This window comes from Fusarium keratoplasticum, chromosome 8, assembly GCF_025433545.1.
Source record: "Fusarium keratoplasticum isolate Fu6.1 chromosome 8, whole genome shotgun sequence".
Lineage (NCBI taxonomy): Eukaryota > Fungi > Ascomycota > Sordariomycetes > Hypocreales > Nectriaceae > Fusarium > Fusarium keratoplasticum.
The window spans coordinates 1,479,950-1,502,494 of record NC_070536.1 but is presented as its reverse complement, the minus strand read 5'-3'; the positions used below and the strand labels follow the sequence as shown (position 1 = coordinate 1,502,494).

At 53.6% G+C, this 22,545-nt stretch overlaps 8 protein-coding genes across 8 annotated transcripts; 5 read left to right on the top strand and 3 right to left on the bottom strand.

Annotated features, from left to right (window-relative positions):
- Window positions 1-347: 347 nt before the first annotated feature.
- On the top strand, window positions 348-1,861 carry NCS57_01029600 (uncharacterized protein; the record flags this gene model as incomplete). Its single annotated transcript, XM_053060044.1, has 3 exons — window positions 348-561; window positions 621-946; window positions 998-1,861. Exons 1-3 carry the CDS (start codon window positions 420-422, stop codon window positions 1,859-1,861), a joined length of 1,332 nt encoding a protein of 443 aa, XP_052910438.1. The 5' UTR covers window positions 348-419.
- A 495-nt stretch (window positions 1,862-2,356) lies between these two features.
- Window positions 2,357-3,222, top strand: NCS57_01029500 (uncharacterized protein; the record flags this gene model as incomplete). Its single annotated transcript, XM_053060043.1, has 2 exons — window positions 2,357-2,547; window positions 2,604-3,222. The coding sequence occupies 2 exons, from the start codon at window positions 2,357-2,359 to the stop codon at window positions 3,220-3,222; spliced, it is 810 nt and encodes a 269-aa protein (XP_052910437.1).
- A 111-nt stretch (window positions 3,223-3,333) lies between these two features.
- Window positions 3,334-5,754, bottom strand: NCS57_01029400 (Conserved oligomeric Golgi complex subunit 1; the record flags this gene model as incomplete). The annotated part of the gene is made up of 1 exon (XM_053060042.1): window positions 3,334-5,754. One exon carries the CDS (start codon window positions 5,752-5,754, stop codon window positions 3,334-3,336), a length of 2,421 nt encoding a protein of 806 aa, XP_052910436.1.
- A 338-nt stretch (window positions 5,755-6,092) lies between these two features.
- Window positions 6,093-7,934, bottom strand: NCS57_01029300 (Sas10 domain-containing protein; the record flags this gene model as incomplete). The annotated part of the gene is made up of 1 exon (XM_053060041.1): window positions 6,093-7,934. The coding sequence occupies one exon, from the start codon at window positions 7,932-7,934 to the stop codon at window positions 6,093-6,095; it is 1,842 nt and encodes a 613-aa protein (XP_052910435.1).
- Window positions 7,935-9,744: 1,810 nt separating this feature from the next.
- NCS57_01029200 (uncharacterized protein) lies at window positions 9,745-12,679 on the top strand (the record flags this gene model as incomplete). The annotated part of the gene is made up of 7 exons (XM_053060040.1): window positions 9,745-9,949; window positions 10,009-10,400; window positions 10,452-11,582; window positions 11,637-11,969; window positions 12,022-12,396; window positions 12,449-12,559; window positions 12,629-12,679. 7 exons carry the CDS (start codon window positions 9,745-9,747, stop codon window positions 12,677-12,679), a joined length of 2,598 nt encoding a protein of 865 aa, XP_052910434.1.
- A 2,226-nt stretch (window positions 12,680-14,905) lies between these two features.
- On the top strand, window positions 14,906-16,485 carry NCS57_01029100 (4-aminobutyrate aminotransferase; the record flags this gene model as incomplete). Its single annotated transcript, XM_053060039.1, has 2 exons — window positions 14,906-15,213; window positions 15,279-16,485. 2 exons carry the CDS (start codon window positions 14,906-14,908, stop codon window positions 16,483-16,485), a joined length of 1,515 nt encoding a protein of 504 aa, XP_052910433.1.
- Window positions 16,486-17,193: 708 nt separating this feature from the next.
- Window positions 17,194-18,280, bottom strand: NCS57_01029000 (uncharacterized protein; the record flags this gene model as incomplete). The annotated part of the gene is made up of 4 exons (XM_053060038.1): window positions 17,194-17,379; window positions 17,429-18,027; window positions 18,079-18,193; window positions 18,251-18,280. 4 exons carry the CDS (start codon window positions 18,278-18,280, stop codon window positions 17,194-17,196), a joined length of 930 nt encoding a protein of 309 aa, XP_052910432.1.
- Window positions 18,281-21,004: 2,724 nt separating this feature from the next.
- Window positions 21,005-22,235, top strand: NCS57_01028900 (ATP-grasp domain-containing protein; the record flags this gene model as incomplete). Its single annotated transcript, XM_053060037.1, has 3 exons — window positions 21,005-21,098; window positions 21,157-22,004; window positions 22,068-22,235. 3 exons carry the CDS (start codon window positions 21,005-21,007, stop codon window positions 22,233-22,235), a joined length of 1,110 nt encoding a protein of 369 aa, XP_052910431.1.
- Window positions 22,236-22,545: the final 310 nt, after the last annotated feature.

Sequence of the window (22,545 nt, the reverse complement as noted above, 5' to 3'; positions counted from 1 at the left end):
GTTCGACGTCACACAGACTCGCACCACCAGCGCAACTCGCGAGGCCGGTGGGGCGCACTCAGGGAAGCTGCAGAAACATACAGCGATTCACAGACTCAATTCCCATCCCGCTACGATGAATTGGATTAAGGGATATCCTTATTTCTGAATATAATCGGAGAATACACAGCTTTAATTGAAACAATTGATACGCCCGTCTACAATCGCATTTCCAAATTCACCGTATTGCGTATTGCCTGCCCATTGAGCTTCCTTCAATTCCTCCCAGCTGTCACCGCCTTCACCTCTGTCGGCTAAACAGCGGGCTCCCCGTTTTCTGCCGCCCGCCCAAATTTTTTTGATCTCCAGCCAAACTCCATCCCACCTCTGGGAGATCAAATCCTCCAGCGACGAGTCAAGTCGGCACAATTGACCTGGCCATGGCCTCGGAAAGCAACAAAAAGCGCAAGAGAAGCGGAGAGTCAGGGGCCAAGCCCAAGAAGAAGGTCGCCATCGATGCGCCTCCCTCGTCAGCTACCGTCTCCTCCGTCCTCCGACCCAAGTTCTGCCCACCCGTCATAGGTACCAACCACCGCCATCTCGAGATCAAGAGCAGCGCAATACTAATTGGTCCTTGATAGCTACCATCCCGGGCTTCGAATTACCGAAAAATACCCCCTTTCACTCTTATGCGCCCAAGAATGGCGCCAAGTCAAAAACGAAGCAGCCCAAGTCTGCCGGCGAGAAGGAGTTTTTGCTGCACTCGACGGCGCATCGCAGTCTCGACTACACGGCCAAGGCGGAGGGTCCTAGGGGCAGCAAGCCTGCGCTGAACCACTTCCTCGGCATCTATGATCCCAAGACCGGCAAGCTCCAGGTGGTGGAGGCCAAGAAGATGACGGTTCGGGGCGCCGTGCGCGCGAAGCAGGCCTCGGCCGCTGCTACGGGCGAGCGCGATGCTAAACAGGTATGCCATGATGCGAATTTGCTAATGTCGCATTTTGCTGACTTGACACAGACTATGATGGAGCTCAAGACGGATCTCGGCCAGACATTTGGTACTAAGAAGGCCAAGAAGGCTATCCAGGAGAACGTCCTCAACGCCATCGCGCCTCAGAAGAAGGCGGGAGATGCGCCCACCAAGATCGACGCGGCAGCTCGCGCCATGCTCAGCTCGGTCGGAGAAGTCACATCGACCATGGCGTCGCGGGAAGAGCTGCAGGCTGTGGTGGACGAGGCCAAGCCCGTCCCCGTCGCCAACGTGGACGCGACCGAGATCCAAGACGTCTACGACCCCAAGAAGATTATCGGCGCCGACATCCTCAACCTTGTGCCTGTCCGCGAATGGCAGGAGAAGGTGCAACACAAGGAGAGCATTCAGGTGCCCTCGCGCTTCGTGGCGGCGCGTGTCAACCGGGTGGCTGGTAACGAGGAGGCCGTGACACGACTCCGCGTGCTACGCTACTTCTTCTTCGTTCTCCTCTTCTACCTCCACAGCAAGCCCGGCAAGGCGAGGGGTACCCGAAGTATACCACCCCGTGAGAAGCTCAGAGAGTTTCTGGCGCCAGCGCCCGAGGCCGTCATCGAGAGCATCCGGCGCAAGTTCTCGGACCGGGGCGAGATGCGCAAGTTCCACATAGACCTGCTGATGACGCACTGCTGCGTCTTTGCCTGCATCGTCGACAACTTTGAGGTGGACACGCAGAACCTGCGCGACGACCTCAAGATTGACCAAAAGACCATGAACGGCTACTTCCACGAGATCGGCGGCCGCGTCAAGCCCGTGAGCAACAAGGACACTAAGACGACGGTCCACGTTGCGCGACTTACCCTGCCTCTCAACTTCCCTAAGCAGAGACACATTGCTCCCAAGCGCCGTTAGGAATTCCCTGCAAAGGTTTATGTGAACGCTGGGTGGTGAGGGGTGGTGTAGAGGGAGAGGAGGGGGTCTCGATGGCGGTTTGCTCTTGATGAAGATAGAAAAATTGCATGCTCGGGCTTGCCTTGAGGGCGCGCCTTTGGTCAATGGAGTTGGTTGTGTGATTTGGAAGACATTTAATGCCTTTATTTGAAGCTCTCGAGACGTGGTATCTAAGAATTGCTCCTCGTACCTTAATTGTGCTGTATCGATCCCCACCTTCCTCACCGTGGCACTCCGGCTCAGGATCCACAACAGGCCGAGGCTCCTCGGTGCGGATTGTGGGGAATCCTTGTCCGGGTGTCATTGAGCGAGACCCCATGTTCCGTTACCCTACAGATAAAGAGAGAACTGAGTAAGACTCTTGTTGATGACTTGTCTTCCATTCAATCTCACTCATTCCATCTCTACATTGTTATCCTTCAGTTTCAGTATCGATCTTGTTTCTTGTCTGTCAAGATGTCGGCCGAATCCATCATCACACTCGAGTATCGCGGCCGCGTTGCTGTCTTGACTATTGACAATGCGAGCAAGCTGAATGCCATGACGGGAGCTCATTACTATGACCTTGCCCAAAAGATGCGAGAGGTCGCAACCCATGATGAGGTGTTTATTACCGTTATCCTAGCCAAGGGCCGTTTCTTTTCCGCGTAGGTGCTCTCCAAGTTAAACCATCACAGCTTCTTCAAAGCTAACACAACCACAGAGGAGCTGATGTAACATTCACCCGCGAGTCCCCCTCGGGCAAGGACTCGCACAAGACCTGGCTCCAATCCTTTGTCGCCTTCAACCTCAACATCACCCACGCCTTCGCAACGCATCCCAAGGTGCTAGTCGTAGGCCTCAACGGGCCCGTCGTGGGCCTCACGGCAGCTCTCGTCGCCCACGCCGACTTCATCTACTGCGCGCCCTCGGCCTTCCTCCTCACACCCTTCTCGTCCATCGGCCTCGTTGCCGAGGGCGGAGCGTCACGGGCTTTGGTGCTGCGTCTTGGACCTGCTCGCGCGAACGAGGCGTTGTTGATGAGCCGGCGTATCGGGGCTGAACAATTGGAGCGATGTGGATTTGTCAATGAGATTTTTAACGAGGCGGATGATGACAAGTTTAACGAGAGGGTGCTGAAGGAGGTTGACGAGAGGTTGGGTGAGCATCTAGTCGGGGACAGCTTGACTGGAATTAAGAAGCTCATCAAGAGGCCCGAGATGGAACTTCTGCACACGCAGAATGTGCACGAGGTGTTTGCCGGTCTCGAGAGGTTCATGACGGGGGTGCCACAGCAGGAATTTGCAAAGCTTGCAAGCGGTGCCAAGAGACATAAGCTGTGAGGATGTCAAGGTATACATCGTCCTTGTGCGTAGAGTGCGAGTTGGTTTATGAAAGAGAAGGATAGAGTTCTCAAGACTTTATTATATCTACATCTATTATTCGTCCATATCCTATGCGAGCAGACCAAACAACAAATGGGTTCGTTGCCAAAATTCGTTGGCCGATTTGGTGAGCCGCTGCCGTGCTGCCTCATCGTCCAGCTTGGAATGTTCGTACATCTTGTCCTCAAGATCTTGGAGAGCGCTGCTTGTCTCCTCTATACTGCCAATGCATCGCTTCAGGAGAGCAATGTCAAAGAGCCACTGGGTAAAGAGGTCTGCCTTTTGCTCGGGGGTTAGGCCGGATGCCTGGTCCTTGCCGACATCCTTGGTATCCTCCTCTTTCTCCGTTGCATCTTCCTCCTTTTCTTCCTCGTCGTCGTCATCGTCATCATCATCATTGTCCTTGGCGGGCTCCTCCTTGGGTGTGTCCTTAGATGAAATCTCTGTCAAGGCAGCATCCCACATCTCGCAGAGCCGCTGACTCAAATGCTTCTTGAGAACAGACGTAGCGGCCTTGGTCCACAGGTCCACACCCTCCTCTGACATGGCCAACGACAATGATCGAAGGAACTGGAAGAGTTCTGGCGACGGCTGGTTAGGCAAGGCCGGCTCCCCTTCCCAGAGTGGACGCCCTACCACAATCCGTTGGGAGACCCCATGGGCAGAGAACTCATCTAGTGCAGGCAAGGACACTGCTACTGAGATCTTTTCGTGGAGCGAAGGCACAATGGCCAATCCAAAGGTCTTGATCGACGGGCGTTGAGGCAGCTGATGACGGATGTCTCTGAGAACACGGAGGAAGTACATGGCCACCTTGCCGTTCCGCGCTGACCCAGCCCGTTCGTCCCATAGCTTCTGGATCTGGTCCTCGAGCTCCTTGAATGACCTGTCGAGAGTCGTGTCGAGCTTCTCCTGCAGCATCTGCGGGTCATCTTTGCTTAGCAGCTTCTGCCTGGATTCGATCGTCTCCTCGTCCTCAATCTCGTCATAGTCATTGTCCCAGCGCTGCCTCCTGAGCTGCTCCACGACATCCTTGACGTCGTCTATCACATGGTACCATGACTTGTAGCAATGCGCCGCCTTGGATACGGCGTCGTTTCGGCCATAGAGTCGGGACACAACCTCCTGGACGAAAGGCGCGGCACCGCCTGCGAGAGCTGCGTCGTAGCCTTCCTCGTCCCAGATACTGACGTGCTCATCTGTGATGCCGTCTTTCCATCGTCCCAGAGCTGCAGAAACCTCGGACCCGACTAGACGGAGCTTGCTAACCTTGTTGTCGAGTACAACTAACATGCGTGCGTTGATTGCGTCACGAAGGGCATCCTGCATCTCAGACGGGTCAATGCCTCGTGCCTTTGCGCCATCTCGGATCCAGAGTTCCAAAACGTTCGTTCGCAGTTCCATGATCATCTTGAACTCCGACATCGTGTCCAGGGTCTTCTTGAGCCCATCAAGCAACACCTCGGACCCCTTCTCGGACCAGGCCGATAGCATATCTCGGGCATGGCTGCCATCAAGATCATCGTGTCGAATGTAAGGTGTGAAGTATTGGATTTCTTCGCCACACCAGCGCTCGTAGACGTCCAACCGTAGACCTTCAAGTCGCTTCAGACTGGGATCAGCCAAGAGAGGATTGTTCTTGAGCCCAGCCAAGGCCAACGAGAGCCTTCCTGGCACCAGAGCCTGGACATCCAATAGTGTTCTGGAGAAGAGCTTGAGACTCTGAATGACATCGTCGGCGCTTCTCTTGCGGTTACTCTCCTCCACTTGGAATAAAAGCGCCATTGCCTCGCCTCTCACATGGAGGAAATGCCGTAGCACATCTCTTGCTCCAGAGCTGGTTGCCAGGCTGTAGGCGCAGAGCGCTTTCTGCACATCCTCCCTCTCTGTCTCATCACCCGCCCTCTCAAAGACCTTCTCAACGTTCCTCAAGAGTCTTCGTCGTAGCTTGCTGATGGATGCCTTGGCCGTCTCGATAGCACGAAGACTGCTCGCGTCGGTTGCATCTTCCGAAAGATTCTTGATCAAAAGTCGACTGAGGACGAGAACCTTGGTTGATAGCACCAGTCTATCTCCCTTCTTGACGTTGTCGCCAAACCCGCCTCCACCTTTCAGTATTCGCCCAACAACCAGGACGCAGGCGTCAAGCAGACGCAGTCGCGCAGCAATGGACGCTTCTGAATTGTTCTCCCTAGCCACAAACTTGGAAAGCCCTGTTGCTTTGGCACCGATTATAGCTCTCCCGCAACGACCACCCATCTTGCCTAGTAGCTCCTGGACGACATCGTTGTCATCACGCATGTGGACGATAGTGTCAGCCGTGCCTAGGAGATCGCGGTACGAGCTTCCGACCTGCGTACGCAGACGGGTAGACTTCTCTTCGATGGCGACATGGAGGTTCTTGTGAATAGCGCGGATCTGGGGGAGGGTGTGGTTCGTCGAGAAGATCTGGGAGGTCGAGGTGAGCTTGGAAGGGTCGAGGTCGGCCATTTTCGGTTCGTAGCTCGCGAGAGCGGTAATGATGGAATCGCTCTGTGTTACCTGTTTGCAGGCATCAAGTAGGGGTTGTTCGCACTAATTAGTGCCAAGTTGCTGTGGGCGAAGGTGGGATGTTGCAGGTTGCTAAAGGGAAGCTCACCATCAAGCAACGCAGCTGCAACGTGGAGTTTGGCGGGGCCGACTACGCACGCACACCCGACCCGCCCTCGATAATCAGGGGCAGGGACTTACACGACAACCTCTCCATCCATATCACAGGAACAACCAAGGATTTGTGAAATAAGACCCAATAATTAACGCTATTAACAAATTTTCCAATGCATTCAAATCTATAGTCTTGTGCTCTTGATAACCGCCGTGTTGATACCCGACAGCTCTCCCTGGTATCCTCCCTTGGGCTCGCCACCTTGCCAGATGGGCTTCATGCTCTTGAGCTTCTTCTGCTTGGCCTCGTACTGCTTGCGCTTCTTGACTCTGGGGTTTCTGACATCCTTGCTGCGCTTCGGTGCCAGTCCCTTGTTCTTCTCGATGGCATACGTGATCTTGCGCTTGCCGTCCTCACCAATCTCCTCGGTCTCTACCACCCGGTCCGCCTTGCTGGCAGCAGCATATGCGGCATAACGCTCGGCCTTCTCCTCCCTGTTCTTCTTGGACTTGTGCGCTACCATATCGTAGTACTCGTCCTCATCATCGCGAACAGCCTTGGCAGTGGTAGCATCCTCATCGTCGCTGTTGTCATCCAGGTCTGCGCCCATCTTGGAGTTCTTCTGTCCACGCTTCTCTGCCTCGGCGTTGAGACGTGCCTGGCGATCTCGAAGACGCTCGCGATGAGGAATATCCATATCACCACCAGCATCCCTGCCAGCGCCGGCACGCTTGTTCGCCTTCTGCACAATCTGAGAGGTGTAGAACTTGAGACTCTTCTTGCGGGCCGCCTTGTCGGCCGCTGTCCGCTCGTCGAGGGCGTCCTCCTCTCCAAAGTCCGAGTTGTCATCATTCTTGTCCTCGACCTCGGCCTTCTTCTGTTTCTTGGACTTCTTGCCAGGAAGAGGCAGGTCGTACAGATCAGCAACCGCAGCTTCTCCAGCCTTGGCCTTCTCGAGCTTCTTTGCCAACTTTTCAGCAGCGGCCTTTTCTTGCTTCGATGTCTTCTTGCTCTTCTTTGGCTTCTTGGTAGCCTCAGCATTGATGTTCTGCAAGAAACCTTCCTCAGCGATTTCTGAAATGACGTCGTCCTCGATAGTCTTGGTGGACTTCATGTCCTTGACTTTCTGCCAAGCCTCGCGGCAGCTGATCAGCGTCTCCATGACCTCGTGGTCCCGTAGTTCTGCGGGATCTAGTGTCTTCTGCGCCTTGGAGGCATCTCTCGCAGGGGATGTCAGGATGGCAAAATAGCTGGCCAGAGCGGCGACATAGCATCCGAGAACCCAGTATTTGATTGCCTCGAGCGATTGCCCTGACAAACCCTGAGCTGCCTTTTGAAGCTCCAGCAACGCAGGTTGAAGCGTTTGGAACTCCTTGACGAGATGTTCGAACTCGGGGTAGCGGTTCTTGAGCAGGGTATATCGCTCCTCGGGGCCCATGTCATCCGTAACCTCGACCTCCTTGAGGACTTCAGTGACAGTTTCTTCGCCGCCATCTGCTTCTGCGCCCTCAGCTAGCCATTCGTCGCCATCAAAAATGAAGTCCTCCTCGGCCATCTTGGAGAGCTTCTTCTGCTGAAGTCGCTTAGCCTCGACCTCTTCCTCGAGGGCGTCGGCCTCGGTCTCGATGTTGTCGGCATTGTAGTATTCGTTCTTCGAAGAACCCCACCAACCAGAATCTCCCTCTTCTCCATCTTGGCTTCCCTCTTCCTCTTCTTCAGAGGCCGCGCCCTTGGAGGCAGACCCCTTGGTTTTGCGTGGTCGCTCATCGTCATCGTCTTCCGAGTCCTCATAACCTAAGATCTCCTCGTCGGACAACTCAATGTCTTCGTCATCGTCTTGTTTTCTTCGGCGCTTCGAGTTGGGTCCATCCTCCAGCAGAATCTGATCTCGGTTCATGAAGTATTCGTCCTCGGAGTCGGCAACATCTTCGAAGGTGGTGATGGGACCAAGGCGCGCATCGGCAGCGTCAAGCTCCTTGGGCCCAGAGGGCGCATCGCTTTGTCTCGACTTTCTCTTCTTGGCCATTGTGGCGAAACGCCTACAAAAGGCAACTTTGGTCAAGAGGTTGAGGGATAAGAAAGAAATTGATGCTCCGGTTTCGACCAGTTCAGCCGCCGTCGCAGTCGTCGCAGCACTTTTTCCGTTTGGAAATTTTTAGTCTGACGATAAGATAAGGTTAGCATCACTAGCCACGATATCCCTGTCCTGCATCAGCCACAACTTGCGGCAGGAAATGTGGCACGTGATACCCGTGTTCCAGGGACAAGCCCCCACCTCCACCTAACCGAGAGCGGAGGAGTCAGAGCTCAGATGACCCCTAACCGTGCGGCGATGTCTCGGAGAGAGACAGTCAACTGTACATACACAGCGCCCCGCTCACCTTGGGCAAATGTAATGGAGCGAGAGCCGTCGTTGAAGATGAGGCAATGTATTCCCTACCTACGGAGTGCGAGGTCTTACATGGCATACCTTGAACTGGACGCCACCCGACGTGCCTTCTGACTTCTGTCTGACCCCACCCCGCCCGAAACGCTACACAAGACCAGGGACGCGTGTAGGTGCGCTTATCAAGAACAAGATCGCGAGTCATGGGAGAGCAGAGGCATTTGACGTCAGATCGCCTTATTTCAGTGGAGATTGGGGATTCGAGTCGGCGCGGTGTTATCAACCAAGACAGTGGATACGGTCTCAACCCGGGAAGAGAGTCAACACTGAGTCAAGAATTGAAGATCCGTCAATACTACGTCAATTGTCGCACAAGGAGAAAACGTGGTGCGTATGGATGTGTGCCTTGCAGTGGATTGAACGGCTGAGAACCTTCTTCTCTGGTCGGAGCTTGTCCGATAACCATTCCCGAGAGTGGAGGATTTGAGACCTGGGCTTCAGGGTCCTCAGCTGCAACGGCGCATCAAGCGCCAAAATTACAGTGGAGGAGCCGTCAATTGGTCCCCAGCCAAAGAGCGCGCTGGGCAATGACGAAATGCCCCCAGATCTGGCACCTGAGGTACTTTTGAGCTCAGCGAGGGTCTGCAGGAGGCCGATGTACTCCGAAGTCATGACATGGGCATGGGTGGCATGGGGGTTGGTTTCATACCTGCCATTCATTCCCTTGTCCTTCTGCTTCGCTTCATCCCATCTCCCTTTGAATTCGCTTCATCGGCGTTCCTCTCCCTCCTCGACCTCATTGAAGAGTGTCTGAGAGACCTCTTTTGCCCTACAAGGTGCGACAGACGGGCAACCGAGATCTCGCGTTGTATACCTTACCTTGAAGAGGACCATTCAAAAGGCCCAAGACCACGGTCTTAGAGCTGTCCTCCTGAGACCTTGTGGCTCTCGATAAACTCAACTCGGCCGAATCATCCCCGAGTAGGTTGCCATCCGCAGACGGGTACAGAACCGTTACAAACCTTCGTCGACGACACTTTTGGTGTACCTATTTAATCAACAACAATACCTACAACCTCGAACTCTTTTCCTCGCCGATCTCCCCGTCTCTCCCTCCATCCTGCGATTCTCCCCGCGATCCCGATACCGAGCCACGCTTGGCGCCTCCACGCGCACACGCCCATTCAAGGTCACCTGGACCCTGACGGTGACGGTGTGCCAACTGACGAACCATCGAGACCGAGCAAGACACCGACGGGCGTCGAAAGGAAAGGCTTGGATCAGTCTTGGCCCCTTCTCTCAGATTTTTCTTTCTTGCTCTGGTTTCTCTCTTTTATTGATCCCTTGGTGGTGCTGTTGTGTTGGGCTTTGTTTTTCTGGACCCCATCTTCGGCGATAATTTAAGCTTACCACCGCGGACGCCCTCCACCTTGGTCCCTTTTTCGCCATCATGACAGAACGTGGGAGCGAAGGCTCTCAGCCGCCTTCTCCACGCTCTGTTCGACGGCCGCATCCTCTGAGTCGGAATCAATCTATGGGCGAGCCGGACGAACGATCACCGCTTCTCACGACCTCGAGATCACGAATTCGCATCGCAGGACCTAGCTCGAGTCGGGGTCAAAATCCGTCTCTCTCCAGAGACCAGAGCTACACAGGTTAGCAGAACGACCATGTCACCGGAGATGGGCTTGGCTGACCGTTTTTTCTACTCTAGGTGGAGGTGGATATCATGGTTCACGACATCACAGCCGACACCCTTCATGGGGCTCGAGAATAATACACGCCCTATCAGATCGTCACGAGTCCTCCATGGCCGAGTCAAAAGGCACCATTTTCCCCGACGAGCGCGTGTGGTACGATCAATTCACCAGTACCGACTGGGTCCACGACGCCATTGCCGATTCATATCGTGTCAAGCAGCTGCGAAGTCGAAAGGATGTTTGGGGTCGGGTTCGTATCATATTTGACGGTGCCCAAGGCTGGATACTCAGTGCTCTGAGCGGCTTCATTGTCGCCTTGATGGCTTACACGGTTGATGTTGCCGAATCATCCGTGTTTGACTTCAAGGATGGTTACTGTTCTCGGGCTTGGTATCTCAACAGACAGGTATGTACGAACATGGTGTTTTGTTATCGACGAGGCTAACTTGAGGTTCAGAGGTGCTGCCCGGATGGTGTCTGTGAAGACTGGACAACCTGGTCTTACACCCTGGGCTATCCTTTTGGAGATATCTGGAGCAGCTTCATCATCTACATGGTGTTTGTTCTCATTCTTGCGCTTCTTGCATGCTGGATCACTCTCTGGACCAAGACGGTCGTGCCTTCGGCCTACCATCTCACGACGCTTGACGAGAACCTCGCTGCCGATAATCCACAGCAGACCTACGACGAACCTGCCAGCAGCGAATCTTCGACTCCTCGACAAGTTGCCGACTCGAAGCCGGAAAATCCGCCCATGATTTACTATTCTGCGGCAGGAAGTGGAGTGGCTGAAGTCCGTGTCATTCTGAGCGGTTTCGTTCTTCACGGGTTCCTCGGTGTCAGGACTCTCTTTATCAAGATGGTTGCCTTGATCCTTAGTGTTGCATCAGGGATGAGTCTTGGAAAGGAGGGCCCATATGTCCACATGGCTGCTTGTGTGGGCAACATTCTTTGTCGTATCTTTTCAAAATACGACCAGAACGACGGCAAGCGACGAGAAGTTATTTCGGCCGCTGCTGCCGCCGGTGTCGCTGTGGCTTTTGGTGCTCCTCTGGGAGGAGTTCTCTTCGGCCTGGAAGAAGTATCGTACTTTTTCCCAGCCAAGACGCTGTTCAGGACATTCTTCTGCTGCATCGTCGCAGCTCTGTCACTGAAATTCCTCAACCCATACGGCACCCACAAGATCGTTCTGTTCGAAGTGCGGTACCTCGTTGACTGGGAATATTTCGAGCTTGTCAGCTTCATCTTTGTAGGAATCATTGGCGGCGCCGTCGGAGCCCTCTTCATCAAGGCCTCCAAGTACTGGGCTCAGACCTTCCGACGAATCAAGGTGATCAAGAAGTTCCCACTCCTTGAAGTGTTTCTCGTGGCCTTGGTGACAGGTCTGATGAGCTACTGGAATGCCCTGACGAGGCTCCCTGTTGCCGAGCTTCTTCTGAACCTGGCCTCACCCTGCGACGGGTCAGACATGGACTGGGAAGAGCAAACACTGTGTCCCAAGTCCATTGATGACATCCCCCCAATCCTTCTTCACCTATTTGTGGCGCTCTTGATCAAGGGGTTCTTGACAGTCATTACTTTTGGAATCGTAAGTCATTCACTTCAATCAGACAGCTCAAGATCTCCCTAACACGCGTTTTAGAAAGTACCTGCTGGAATCTACGTCCCGTCCATGGTTGTAGGAGGCCTGATGGGCAGAATTGTTGGCCATTTTGTGCAATGGGCTGTGCTCCGAGTCCCTGATTGGGGCGTCTGGGGCAATTGTGCATTCAGCCAGGACGGATCTTGCATCCAGCCTGGCGTGTATGGTCTCATTGCGGCCGGTGCTACAATGTGCGGCGTAACGAGATTGTCTGTAACACTGGCTGTCATTCTGTTTGAGCTCACCGGTAGCCTCGATTATGTGCTGCCATTCTCACTTGCCATTCTTGTGGCCAAGTGGACGGCAGATGCTATCGAGCCCAACAGTATCTATGTAAGTTCTGATCCCCGAGCATGTGGGCTGGTGTGGTAACTGACTGTGATAGGACCTCCTTACGAGCATGAACTCGTACCCATTCCTGGATAACAAGCACAAGCCGATTTTCACGGAAGATCTCGCAGACATTGTTCCACGGATTCGACGAGAGCGTCTCATCGACATTACCAACTCGCCGTTGGTGCCTGCAACCAGCCTGCGAGTCAAGCTCGAGCTTCTGCACCGAGCTGGTGAGCTTGATGGAGGTTTGCCCATCGTGCGACATGGTATCCTGGTGGGCTTGATTCCTGTTCCTGATCTAGGATATGCGCTGGATCAGCTGGTGGAAGAAAGTACGGATCTTTGCTTGATGGACCGGATCCCCAGCATTGACGAGGACAACGGCGTATTCGATCCGACTGACTTTACGCCATACATTGATCCCGTGAGTCCTCTTCTGTTCGGTTTCGCTTGACTGCTGCTAACATGACTGGAAGGCACCAGTTGCGCTCGATATTAAGTCGCCGATGGATTTGGTTTACGAACTGTTCTCCAAGTTGGGTCTTCGATACATATGTGTTCTGAAAGACGGCAAATACGCCGGAATGGTAGGTCTTACGCTCTGAGCAGTACTCAGTGGTCATGATCATGCAATGGAGGCTGACAAGAAATCACAGACCCACAAGAAGACTTTTGTCAGGTATATGCGCGAGCATGGGAGCGAGTAACGAACCCTTTGTTGGAGCACCAGCGGTATTGTGAAGATCGAGACACGAAGGATTTGGGTATCGCCCTTTTGGTAATTATGAGATTCTACCAGAACCAAGCTCAGGCTTGGGCCTTGGAGAGACGAAGAAGAAGAAGATGATGGTTGGGCGCGAGTTTCCTCGGGTACTATTGGCATTGCATTGCATTGGCATCAACATTGGCGATGGCGTTGTCGTTTGAATTTGTCCCAGAAGCATCATTAGCAGGTTGAACTTTGCTTTTTACTGATTGTTCGAGATGATTGACTGTTGACTTTTCTGGATATCATTGTCCGGCACGGGATGGTGCGTGACCAGGCCAGTGACTGATATCGGCATCGGTGTGGTCTCGCTTGGAATCAGGTTGCTCCAGTCAACAGACGAGAAACGACGAAAGCATCCATGGGTGCATGGCTGGCCTTGCTCACGAAGGAGCGAACGAAGCAACCTTTGTATACTAACTAGTCCAGTATGTCAGGTCAAGTGAGACGGCTAGCCACCTTAGACATGAACTCCACGGCCCCCCGCCCCCCATCTCCCTCGACCTGCCGAAACGGGGAGGCTTCTGGACCGCCCTGATGTGCTACGCTACGCTACGTACCTTGCATGCTAATTATTGGAATCGATGGCCTTATCAGGTTGCCGATCTCCGTAGATACTACACATATTACAGCACGTCAACGCCCCCCGAGGAACTCTTGCAGCCGATAATGGTGGACGGCTCCGGGACCGGAACCGGCCCGGGGGTTGTGAATGACGGCCACCGGACCAGTTCGTGGGGTGAGGCTCCAACGAAGACACGGCGCATCTGGGTCCAGAACAATCCCTGCTGTGTGAGGATAACCAACCTACCAAAGAGGGAGAGTTCGCGGGTGGTGAAGCTCGGTGAATCGCCAGGATGGGAAATTTCGGCTAGTAGGCCAGTGTAGTAAGAGGGTGTTTTCCACGTAATAAAAAAACAGCGTTCAAGCTCGATAGAGTGTACCCCATCGTTGACATGGAGATACCCCGCGCCTTGACAACGTGAAGGACCCATGCGATAGCGCGTCCCACAAACAGGAAGGCCAACCCGTGAGAGCTTCTGTAACGAGAATTCCCCAAATTCCCAAGTGGAGGGGAGGGCTAATTACCACATCTTTTTGAGTGCAGGAGGGAATGATTGGCCAGCTGCATCGGCAGATTGAGCCACGAGGGCAGGTTCACGGGCCTCACGGGTTTCGTTCGAATCTGGCATGAAATGGAGAGCAGGGCGAATGATGATGCCGGTACGTATCGGCTGCACGGTGTGTTCGGCACTGCGGTTTGCCTTGCCTATCGAGATCTAGCTGGGGTGGGCAAGGTGGCAGGGGGGGTTGTTATCACAGCGCGCCTTGATGTTGACAGTGGGAGAGAAGGTCAATTGAGTTTGCGAAGGGACTTGAGTAGAACAATTCTTGCAGTTTCAAAACTGGTTCGGCAATGGTTCGGGATGACTTGAATTCTTTTCAGGACGTTATAGAGGGTTTGGGTGTAGAATCCAAAAAGGATCGAGGTGGAGGCCGAGGAAAAGGTGGGAGCTCACTGGTAGCTGAGCCAAGGTACTTTCCTCTAGAGGCAACTTGCTAACCTCACCCCTCTCTTTCCTGTTTTCTCCCGTCCCATCGAGTCTCCCTCCTCCATCCTCTTGTAGCCAACCCTACGCTCGGTCAAGCCCCAGCAGCGTAGGCTGGAGCGACTGCGGGGAGACGTTGGTTTTAGTTTCGCTTCTGGCAGCCGCTAACGCCCGGTCTCGAGACGAGGCGGGAAGAAGTCATGACTGGATGGATCTTTTGGGGGACGGGAGGGGGAGAGACATCTGGAGGGGGCGGGAGGTGATTCCAGAGCTGGGCATGATATAAAAGGGCCAGTCAGTCTCCCTTCTGGTCTGTTTCTTCTCAATTGTCACGATATCTATCATTGAGCTTGTGCTTCGAGGGACAGTAAGAGCGTCAGTTCGAGTAAGTTATCCTGCCTCTCTCTTATTTTGTTATGCTTTACTCTTCTCTCTGTACCTTGGTGATCCAATGTTGGCCTATCATGACGACACCTTCCCTCTTTACTATGGATCTCAAGTCTGCCACAAGTTGCTAACAACCCGCCTCTTCCTTGTAGTAGACCAATCCTCACCTTCAACACTCTCGAACCGCTCTATCCATCCAAGCCCCCTCCAAACAGCCAAACATCATCGTCATGTCGGCCCTCCGCGCTGGCGTGGCCGCCCGGCCCGCTGCCCTCTCCGCCTCCCGCGTCGCTGCCCGCCGCTCTTTTGCTACCTCGCGAAACATGCGAATGGCTGCCGCCGCCTCCGAGAAGTCCCTGTTCCCTGGCGAGCCCGAGGCTCCCACCGTCAAGACTGCCATTCCCGGCCCCAAGACCAAGCAGCACATCGAGGAGCTCACTCAGGTCTTTGATACCCGCAGCATGAACATGCTTGCCGACTACACCAAGAGCAAGGGCAACTACATTGCTGACCCTGACGGTAACGTACTTCTCGACGTGTAAGAGCTCCCTATTGTGTTTGACGACCAATTGGCATTGAACAATGAGACTAACACGCACAAAGCTTCGCTCAGATTGCCTCCATCGCCATCGGTTACAACAACCCCGCCCTCATCAAGGCTGCTTCCAGCCCCGAGATGGTCAGCGCCATTGTGAACCGTCCCGCCCTTGGTGCTTTCCCTTCGCATGACTGGGCCGATCTTCTCAAGTCCAGTCTCCTCACCGTTGCTCCTCGCGGCCTGGACCATGTATTCACAGCCATGACTGGTTCCGACGCCAACGAGACAGCTTACAAGGCCGCCTTCATGTACCGCCGACAGCAGGAGCGCGGTGGCCCCGATGTTGAGTTCACTGAGCAAGAGCTGGAGAGTGCCATGCTCAACCAGGCCCCTGGTGCCCCAGAGCTCTCTATTCTCTCTTTCAAGACTGGCTTCCACGGCCGCTTGTTCGGCTCGCTCTCCACTACCCGCTCCAAGGCCGTTCACAAGATCGACATTCCCGCCTTTGACTGGCCCCAGGCTACCTTCCCCAAGCTCCAGTATCCCCTGGAGGACAACGTCGAGGAGAACCGCAAGATTGAGCAGGCCAGCCTTGACGAGGTCGAGCACCTCATCAAGAACTACCGCCTGCCTCCTTGCGCCGTTGTTGTCGAGCCCGTTCAGAGTGAAGGTGGTGACAACCACGCCTCGCCCGACTTCTTCCGCAAGCTTCGCGCCCTGACCAAGAAGCACAACGTCCTCCTGATCGTGGACGAGGTTCAGACCGGTGTCGGTGCTACCGGCAAGTTCTGGGCTCATGAGCACTGGAACCTCGAGACCCCTCCCGATATCGTGACCTTCTCCAAGAAGGCTCAGGCTGCCGGTTTCTACTATGGTGATGCCGCCATCCGTCCCAACAAGCCTTACCGTCAGTTCAACACCTGGATGGGTGATCCTTCGCGAGCCATCCTCTTCAAGGCCATCGTCGATGAGATCAACCGACTCGACCTTGTCAACCACACCGCTCGCGTTGGTGACTACCTCTACGGCGAGCTTGAGGGTCTTTCCCGCAAGTATCCTGGCCAGTTCCAGAACCTCCGTGGCAAGGGCCAGGGCACATTTATCGCCTTTGACAACCCCAAGCGCGACCAGTTCCTCGCCAAGTCCAAGGCCCTCGGTGTCAACATTGGTGGCAGCGGTACTGATGCTATCCGCCTGCGCCCCATGCTCATCTTCCAGCAGAAGCACGCCGATATTCTCCTCGACACTGTTGAGAAGATTGCCAAGGAGTAAATGACGAGCTGCAAGGCAATATAATGATCACGGTCGCATATACATATTGGAGTCAAGGGCTGGCTCAGGGGAGCCAGAATGGGTTATCACTCAGCCGAGGGCTACAGACTCGGTATCTGTCGCATCTATATTCCGCGAATGTTTGGTGATGTGTGCGTGGGTTGTGTTTGAAAAAAGCTTAATGGGATGATTTATGTCTAAAGACAATGGAGTTTAATGCAACTTGGTTAAAGCGTCTTGCCTTTATCTGCCCTTGTGATTATGTCTTTTGTTGCTGTGGCTTTGTTTCCTCGATTGGCTCATCTTATCGCTTGAGAATTAACAATAGATTTCACGACAGCAACATTCATACGGTAGAGAATTCAATGCACAGTTTAAAAGAAATCATTACATATTCGTACAGTCTCTAAAGAGTCATATCCAGCTTTGGAGACATGAGCACATCCTCTTCCATAACCGCGCTCTCTAATGCCCAACGCGGTGTTCTCCCTCGCGATGTTCTTACAAGGTATAACAGCAACAATCCTCCGTAGTAGTCCCAAATGCAGTACTGCGGTAGTAAAACCAGTACTATCAAAACGTGGCTAGCCAGCTAGTCCGTGTTAAAGAAGTAAAGAAGCAAAGCTGTATAGTCCATCTAGAGCTCAGGCGTAGGTGAGACAGCCTGGTCGCAAGTATTCGTCCCAATTTCATTTCGTAGTCACTGCCCTACTTCGAACTCGGCCTCTCTGACGATGCCCGAGATCGACGAGACTTTCCAGCAGTGGCACGGTCGTCGCCTCTGGGCTGAAGTCTGAACCCCGGTGAGGCATCTTCTGTCGTCACTCGATGTACCCCACTGAGGGATCGAGGTCGAAGAGGTGAGGGCTCTGCCAATCTCTGGATCATGGGGCCCTAAAGGTGTTAGTTTCATTCGAAAGCTTGGAAACGGTTCTTATCTTACCTGAAGGCCGTTCTCAAGCCTGAGGAGCTGTCTTCGCGCATTTCGACGAGCCACAGCTGGGCGTGGATTGGTGGAAATAGGAGGATAGTAAGATGTCGCGGCTGGCCCGACATTTGGCTTTTGGATATGAGGGACTTGGCTTGATGGTGGAACAGCCCCTTGATGGGGAACTTCGCGATATACTTTAGGTAGAATAGCGCGAGGCGCAGGGCCGTTTGCTGGTTGCAACTGTCTGGGTTGCTCTCGTCGTGGCTCCTCGGAAGGCTTTGGTGCAATATGTCGTAGAATAGCGGGCTGGTGACCAGCTGCCTCCCTGCCTGCATACAATGGGCGACCTCTCTTCCTCTTCGGCAGGGGCGCAGTTGGCTGAGATGAGGGGGACTCGCGAGATTCAGTCGACGAGGGGCGTGGTAGGATCGGTACATGTCTCGAGGGCACAGAAGGCCGGGGAAGAGGAGGAAGCTCTTGAGAACTTGTCGAAGCGGCCTCCTTGCCACTCTGGCTGTCTGGCTCTTCTTTGTATGTCACCTTGCGCTTCCTGCCGCGCGGTTTAATATCTAAACCATCGACAGCTCGCATGCAATCAGCCATAGGGCGGCCTTGAAAGTAAATTAGTATAGAGATAAGAGAGTGTAAATAGATGTGCATACCTGCTGGAAGCTGCATTCGCATCCAGTTGGGCTCGATACGGTTAGATTTAATAAATCTTCCGAGAATCTTGGCATCCAGCTGGCTGTTCTTGATTATCTCCGCGAGAAGCAGTCGCTTAAAAACACTATGTTAGCGACCCCTAGGTAGACACTATAAAGGGTGATATCATACCTTCTCTTCCTCGGTGAACGGCTCCATCATTCCTATCAGCTTAACTCAAAGAGAAAGCAAAGATCAAGAGCAAATAACTCTTTGGGTTTCAAAAACTCGCTGTTCAAGAGTGTGCCCAACAAAATGTGTAGCAGAAATGAGAGCTCATCAGAGTCACGACCTTGGTGCTTGGTACGATTACTGAAAGGGCTTCGCTAACGACTGTGTTGAAAGAAAGTCAAACGTTGAGGCGCCAACAAGACTCGAGCCGCGGCGAATCCAACGTTGGAGGCCTGTCCCACGCTCGATCTCGGAATGTGGTCTGTCAAGGAAACCCAGAGAGCCGGCTCGGTCGTCCCGTGCAGCAGTATCGATAGCGATGGATTGCAAGTAGTAGTGAAAGGGAAAAGAAGCGAAGGACACCGCGTCGCTCGCACAAGCCGAACCTGAAGTACAAGATCCTACAGAGTCCGAGCCAGTAACCTTGCCACAGCAGCTTGTGCCGCACACATGAGAGAGCAGAATCTTGCTGGTTCTTGGTTGAGAGTCTGCTAGTCGATGTCGCGCAAAAGGACTCCGATATTAACTCTCTAAGTAGAGACGAGAATCGGTAACGAGTGTAGCCTGGGACACGCAGATCGAGGTGTTGAAAGATGAGCCCGGCTGTGGTTTGCCACTGTGAATGGGGATGCAAGAGAGACGTCCGGTGAATGGCACTCGAGATGCGGCCAAGATCATTCATCCAAGAGAGTGATGGTTGGGGCGAAAAACGCGTTCATGTTTGCCTGTACCAAGGAAAATATAGCTGGTCCGCTGATGCTGATGACAGCTGCCAGGCAGGTGGCAGATCAGCCAAAGCGCACACCCTCGGGCAGTGTCAGACCAGAGCAAACCTCCACTGCGAGAGACAGAGGGCGCACAGGAGGGACCGCGACTGAGATGAGCTGGTTCCCTCAGAGCCACCAAGACGCTGGCTGGTTGCCATGCGGTTCGCAGGCTCCCAATGGTGTGCATCAGCTGCAAGCTATACCGGTACAGCCTCAGCACGGGAGCGGCCGAGAGGGAGATGCACAAGATGCGATCCAGCAATCGCGTCAGGGGATCAGGGGCTCGTTGATCGAGTGTGGGTGTGTCCCGTCGTACAGGTCAAGCCTGTTCCAGGATCTGGCAATCCTTTTGGCCTCTGGCGCATCATTTGGGTTGTTAAGTGTCGTTATCAGTCATGGCCGTATTCGAAAGCCGGGGCCAAACAAGGAAGTTGATCAAGCACATGTCTCGATACCATTGCCCGTGAGCCCTGTTCTGTCTCGCTCAAGAGACCCCAATTTGCCGTGCAGCCTGGTTTGCTGCTTGTCCATGACCCCACGATCCATGGGTTGCCTCAATAAGAGCCAAGGCACCGCAGCCTGCAGCCACCCTCCTTTTTGATCAACCCATCTGGGTGCTGTAAGATGGAGTGAAGTGCGGTAGCCACGGATGCATCAGGACGGGTCTTGTCGGCCTCGGTGGCCAATCCCACTAAAACTTGAGAGCGCCTGACTCGACTTGTCGAGGTGTCGTTGACCCAACCTCATCTGTTTCTTCTCACATGTCCAGGCTCATGTCCATGCCTCGTGTTCACGAGCTCAGCCCATCGACGCACATTGCATGGATCTCGCTTTCGTCATTGGTCTTTTACACATGCGGCTGCACTATGACCAAACGCAGGCCTGGCGATACCGTATTTGTTCTCGGTGCCCACCAACGATGTGGCTCAAGCTGTGCAAGGTCAGCGGCTGTTCCCTTTCTGAAGGCTTCGGTTGGGCAAGGGGCTGTTGGTGCAACAAGGGGAGACGGACAAAGACTGCGAGTGGCTTGGCTTATTGGCCATGGACTTTTCTCTTCACTCTCCATTTTCTCGTTTCCTCTTCTCGGTGGAGGCCTTTTCAGTGGAAACCGTGCGCCATGAGTGACTGGTCACTGAATCATATTGGCTTGCGAATCAGGCTGGCAACAGAGTCGACTTGTCGCATTTGGTGGCCAGGGCACTGTCCATGGGTTCGTCAAGGGTCCATTCAGGTCAAATACAGTTGAATCTCAAGCGTCGAGGCAGGATTTGTCGCGATACCTGGGCACATTTTGGTTGTTTTTAGGAGCAGGAAAATCAAACACACAGAAATGAAGTCAACTTAGACTCGAGCGTACTTGCCCTTTTATAATCAAGTCCCGCCACGGCGTTGCGCCTTCCTTTTGAGACGCCGGGGATGTTGCAGGCATGCACAATGAGCTGGCAGTTGCTAACTGGGGCCCACTCATGATAGCTTGAACAATGGCATTCAAGCTTGGCTTGGATTGTTATGGATGCCAATAGGAATACTCATATGATACGTCATCGAAGGGAATTAAACAATAACGATAATATAAGAATTGGCAACTTATTATGCGCGCTTTGGAGGAAATGTGCCGTTCTTGATACTCGATACTCCAGTATTTGCACTTTCAACGACACAAGCTTCGGCAGGGCAGCTTACACGGCAGAATGACAACCGAGAGGGCCCACCCACACGTTAGATGCCTGGGGATGACGATCGGTTCCCCAGGACGACTCCTTCAACAGAATCAAAATCCACTTGTTGCACTTTTACCCATTGAGACGCGCTATTGCTCAATCCATAATGCTTTTTACCTCGATTGCTGTGCACTCAATCGCGCGCTACTGCCAGAAACACCCCAATCCACAGTCTGCCAAGCTTACTGTCCTCCGTCAATCGCTCTGTGAGCAACATCTCACAACAAATGGATTCAACGCCAAAACCCCGTGTCGCTGTGCTTTACCAAGGCCTCGATCCTCCCGTCATCAATGGCATTCGAAAGCCAAAGAAACCTGGGGGTGAATTGATCAAATCCCGCACGAGTTGTCACCAGTTGCTGATGTTGGGCCTTTTTAGGTTATCTCGATTCAGGTGCCGATATCGCTTATACGTTGAGCCAGTCTCCTGATATTGAGGTTGTCTGCCCCGGCAATGACCTCAAACCAGAAGACCAAGCTGGATGGTCGTTCCCCGACACCGAAGATGGAATCATGGCAGCAATCGAAAAAGGTGCCACTCACCTATGGGCCAATACCATTCTTTTCGCAGCGCATCCTCTCCAAACCTCTGCACGCATCGCTGAATACCAGGATCGCATCAGGGTCGTCTGCCAGGGTCCTTTGATTGTCGAACAGTACGATGACAAGGAATTCGTCAATTATCTACTCCGCAGCATTGGCGACTTCACAATGCCACGCTCATGGACTATCAATGAGAGCCCCAATGTTGAACAAGACATTCAGAAACTCGACCTCCCCTTCCCAGTGGTCGCAAAGCCAATCCGAGGTCGTGGTAGCCATGGCGTGCGCGTCTGCCACGATCCTCAGGAGCTAGCTGACCACGCCCGATCACTGTTCAAAGAGTCGCCAGCTATCATGTTAGAAGAGTTTCTATCAGGCGAGGAGGCAACGGTTACGGTGATGCCGCCTGGTCCTGGCAAGGACAATTACTGGGCCCTACCAGTTGTCACCCGGTTCAACCACGTCGACGGCGTCGCACCGTACAATGGAACTGTCGCCGTCACTGCAAACTCGCGAGCCATTACAGCTGCTGAGGGCGGTGAGCCGACGTACCAGCAAGTGGCAGCGGAGTGCGAGAGGGCGGCCCGAGAGCTCGGGGTAACTGCTCCGATCCGAATCGATGTCAGAAGATTCAAGGACTCGGCCGACTCCAAGTTTGCCTTGTTTGACGTGAACATGAAGCCGGTTCGTTTCTCCGTTTGACCAGACCTAAATTAAACAGCCGGCTGACCGCTTTCTTTACCGCAGAACATGACAGGACCTGGCCGGCCTGGCCGCGAAGATCAAGCCAGTTTGACCCTGCTGGGTGGTGCAGCACTGGGCTGGGACTACCAAGAACTTCTAAGGCGCATCCTGAGCACTTCCTCAACATTGAGAACTCTCCGGGGTTTGAAGCCGCGAGAAATGGTGCAATAGGTAAGACGTGATTGTTGCCCGGACAGAAGCAAGCAATGTTAGCAACTATCTCCGGCGCTAGGCGCCTCTGACTCGGGTGGCTTACAGATCGACTTTGCGCGACTGGGGAACCTAGGCGCGTAGGTGAAGAAATAAACGAGACATCAGGACGACAAAGAGAGGTAATATAACCCTACTCGAATATTATAGGTAAGTTCATAAAAATAAGATCAAATAACAAGAAAAGAATATCCTTATTGATCATAAGTTTTATGTAGAATTTCACCCTTCTTTAGGGGAGGATTACCAATGCTACTGTATAAGTGTCTGG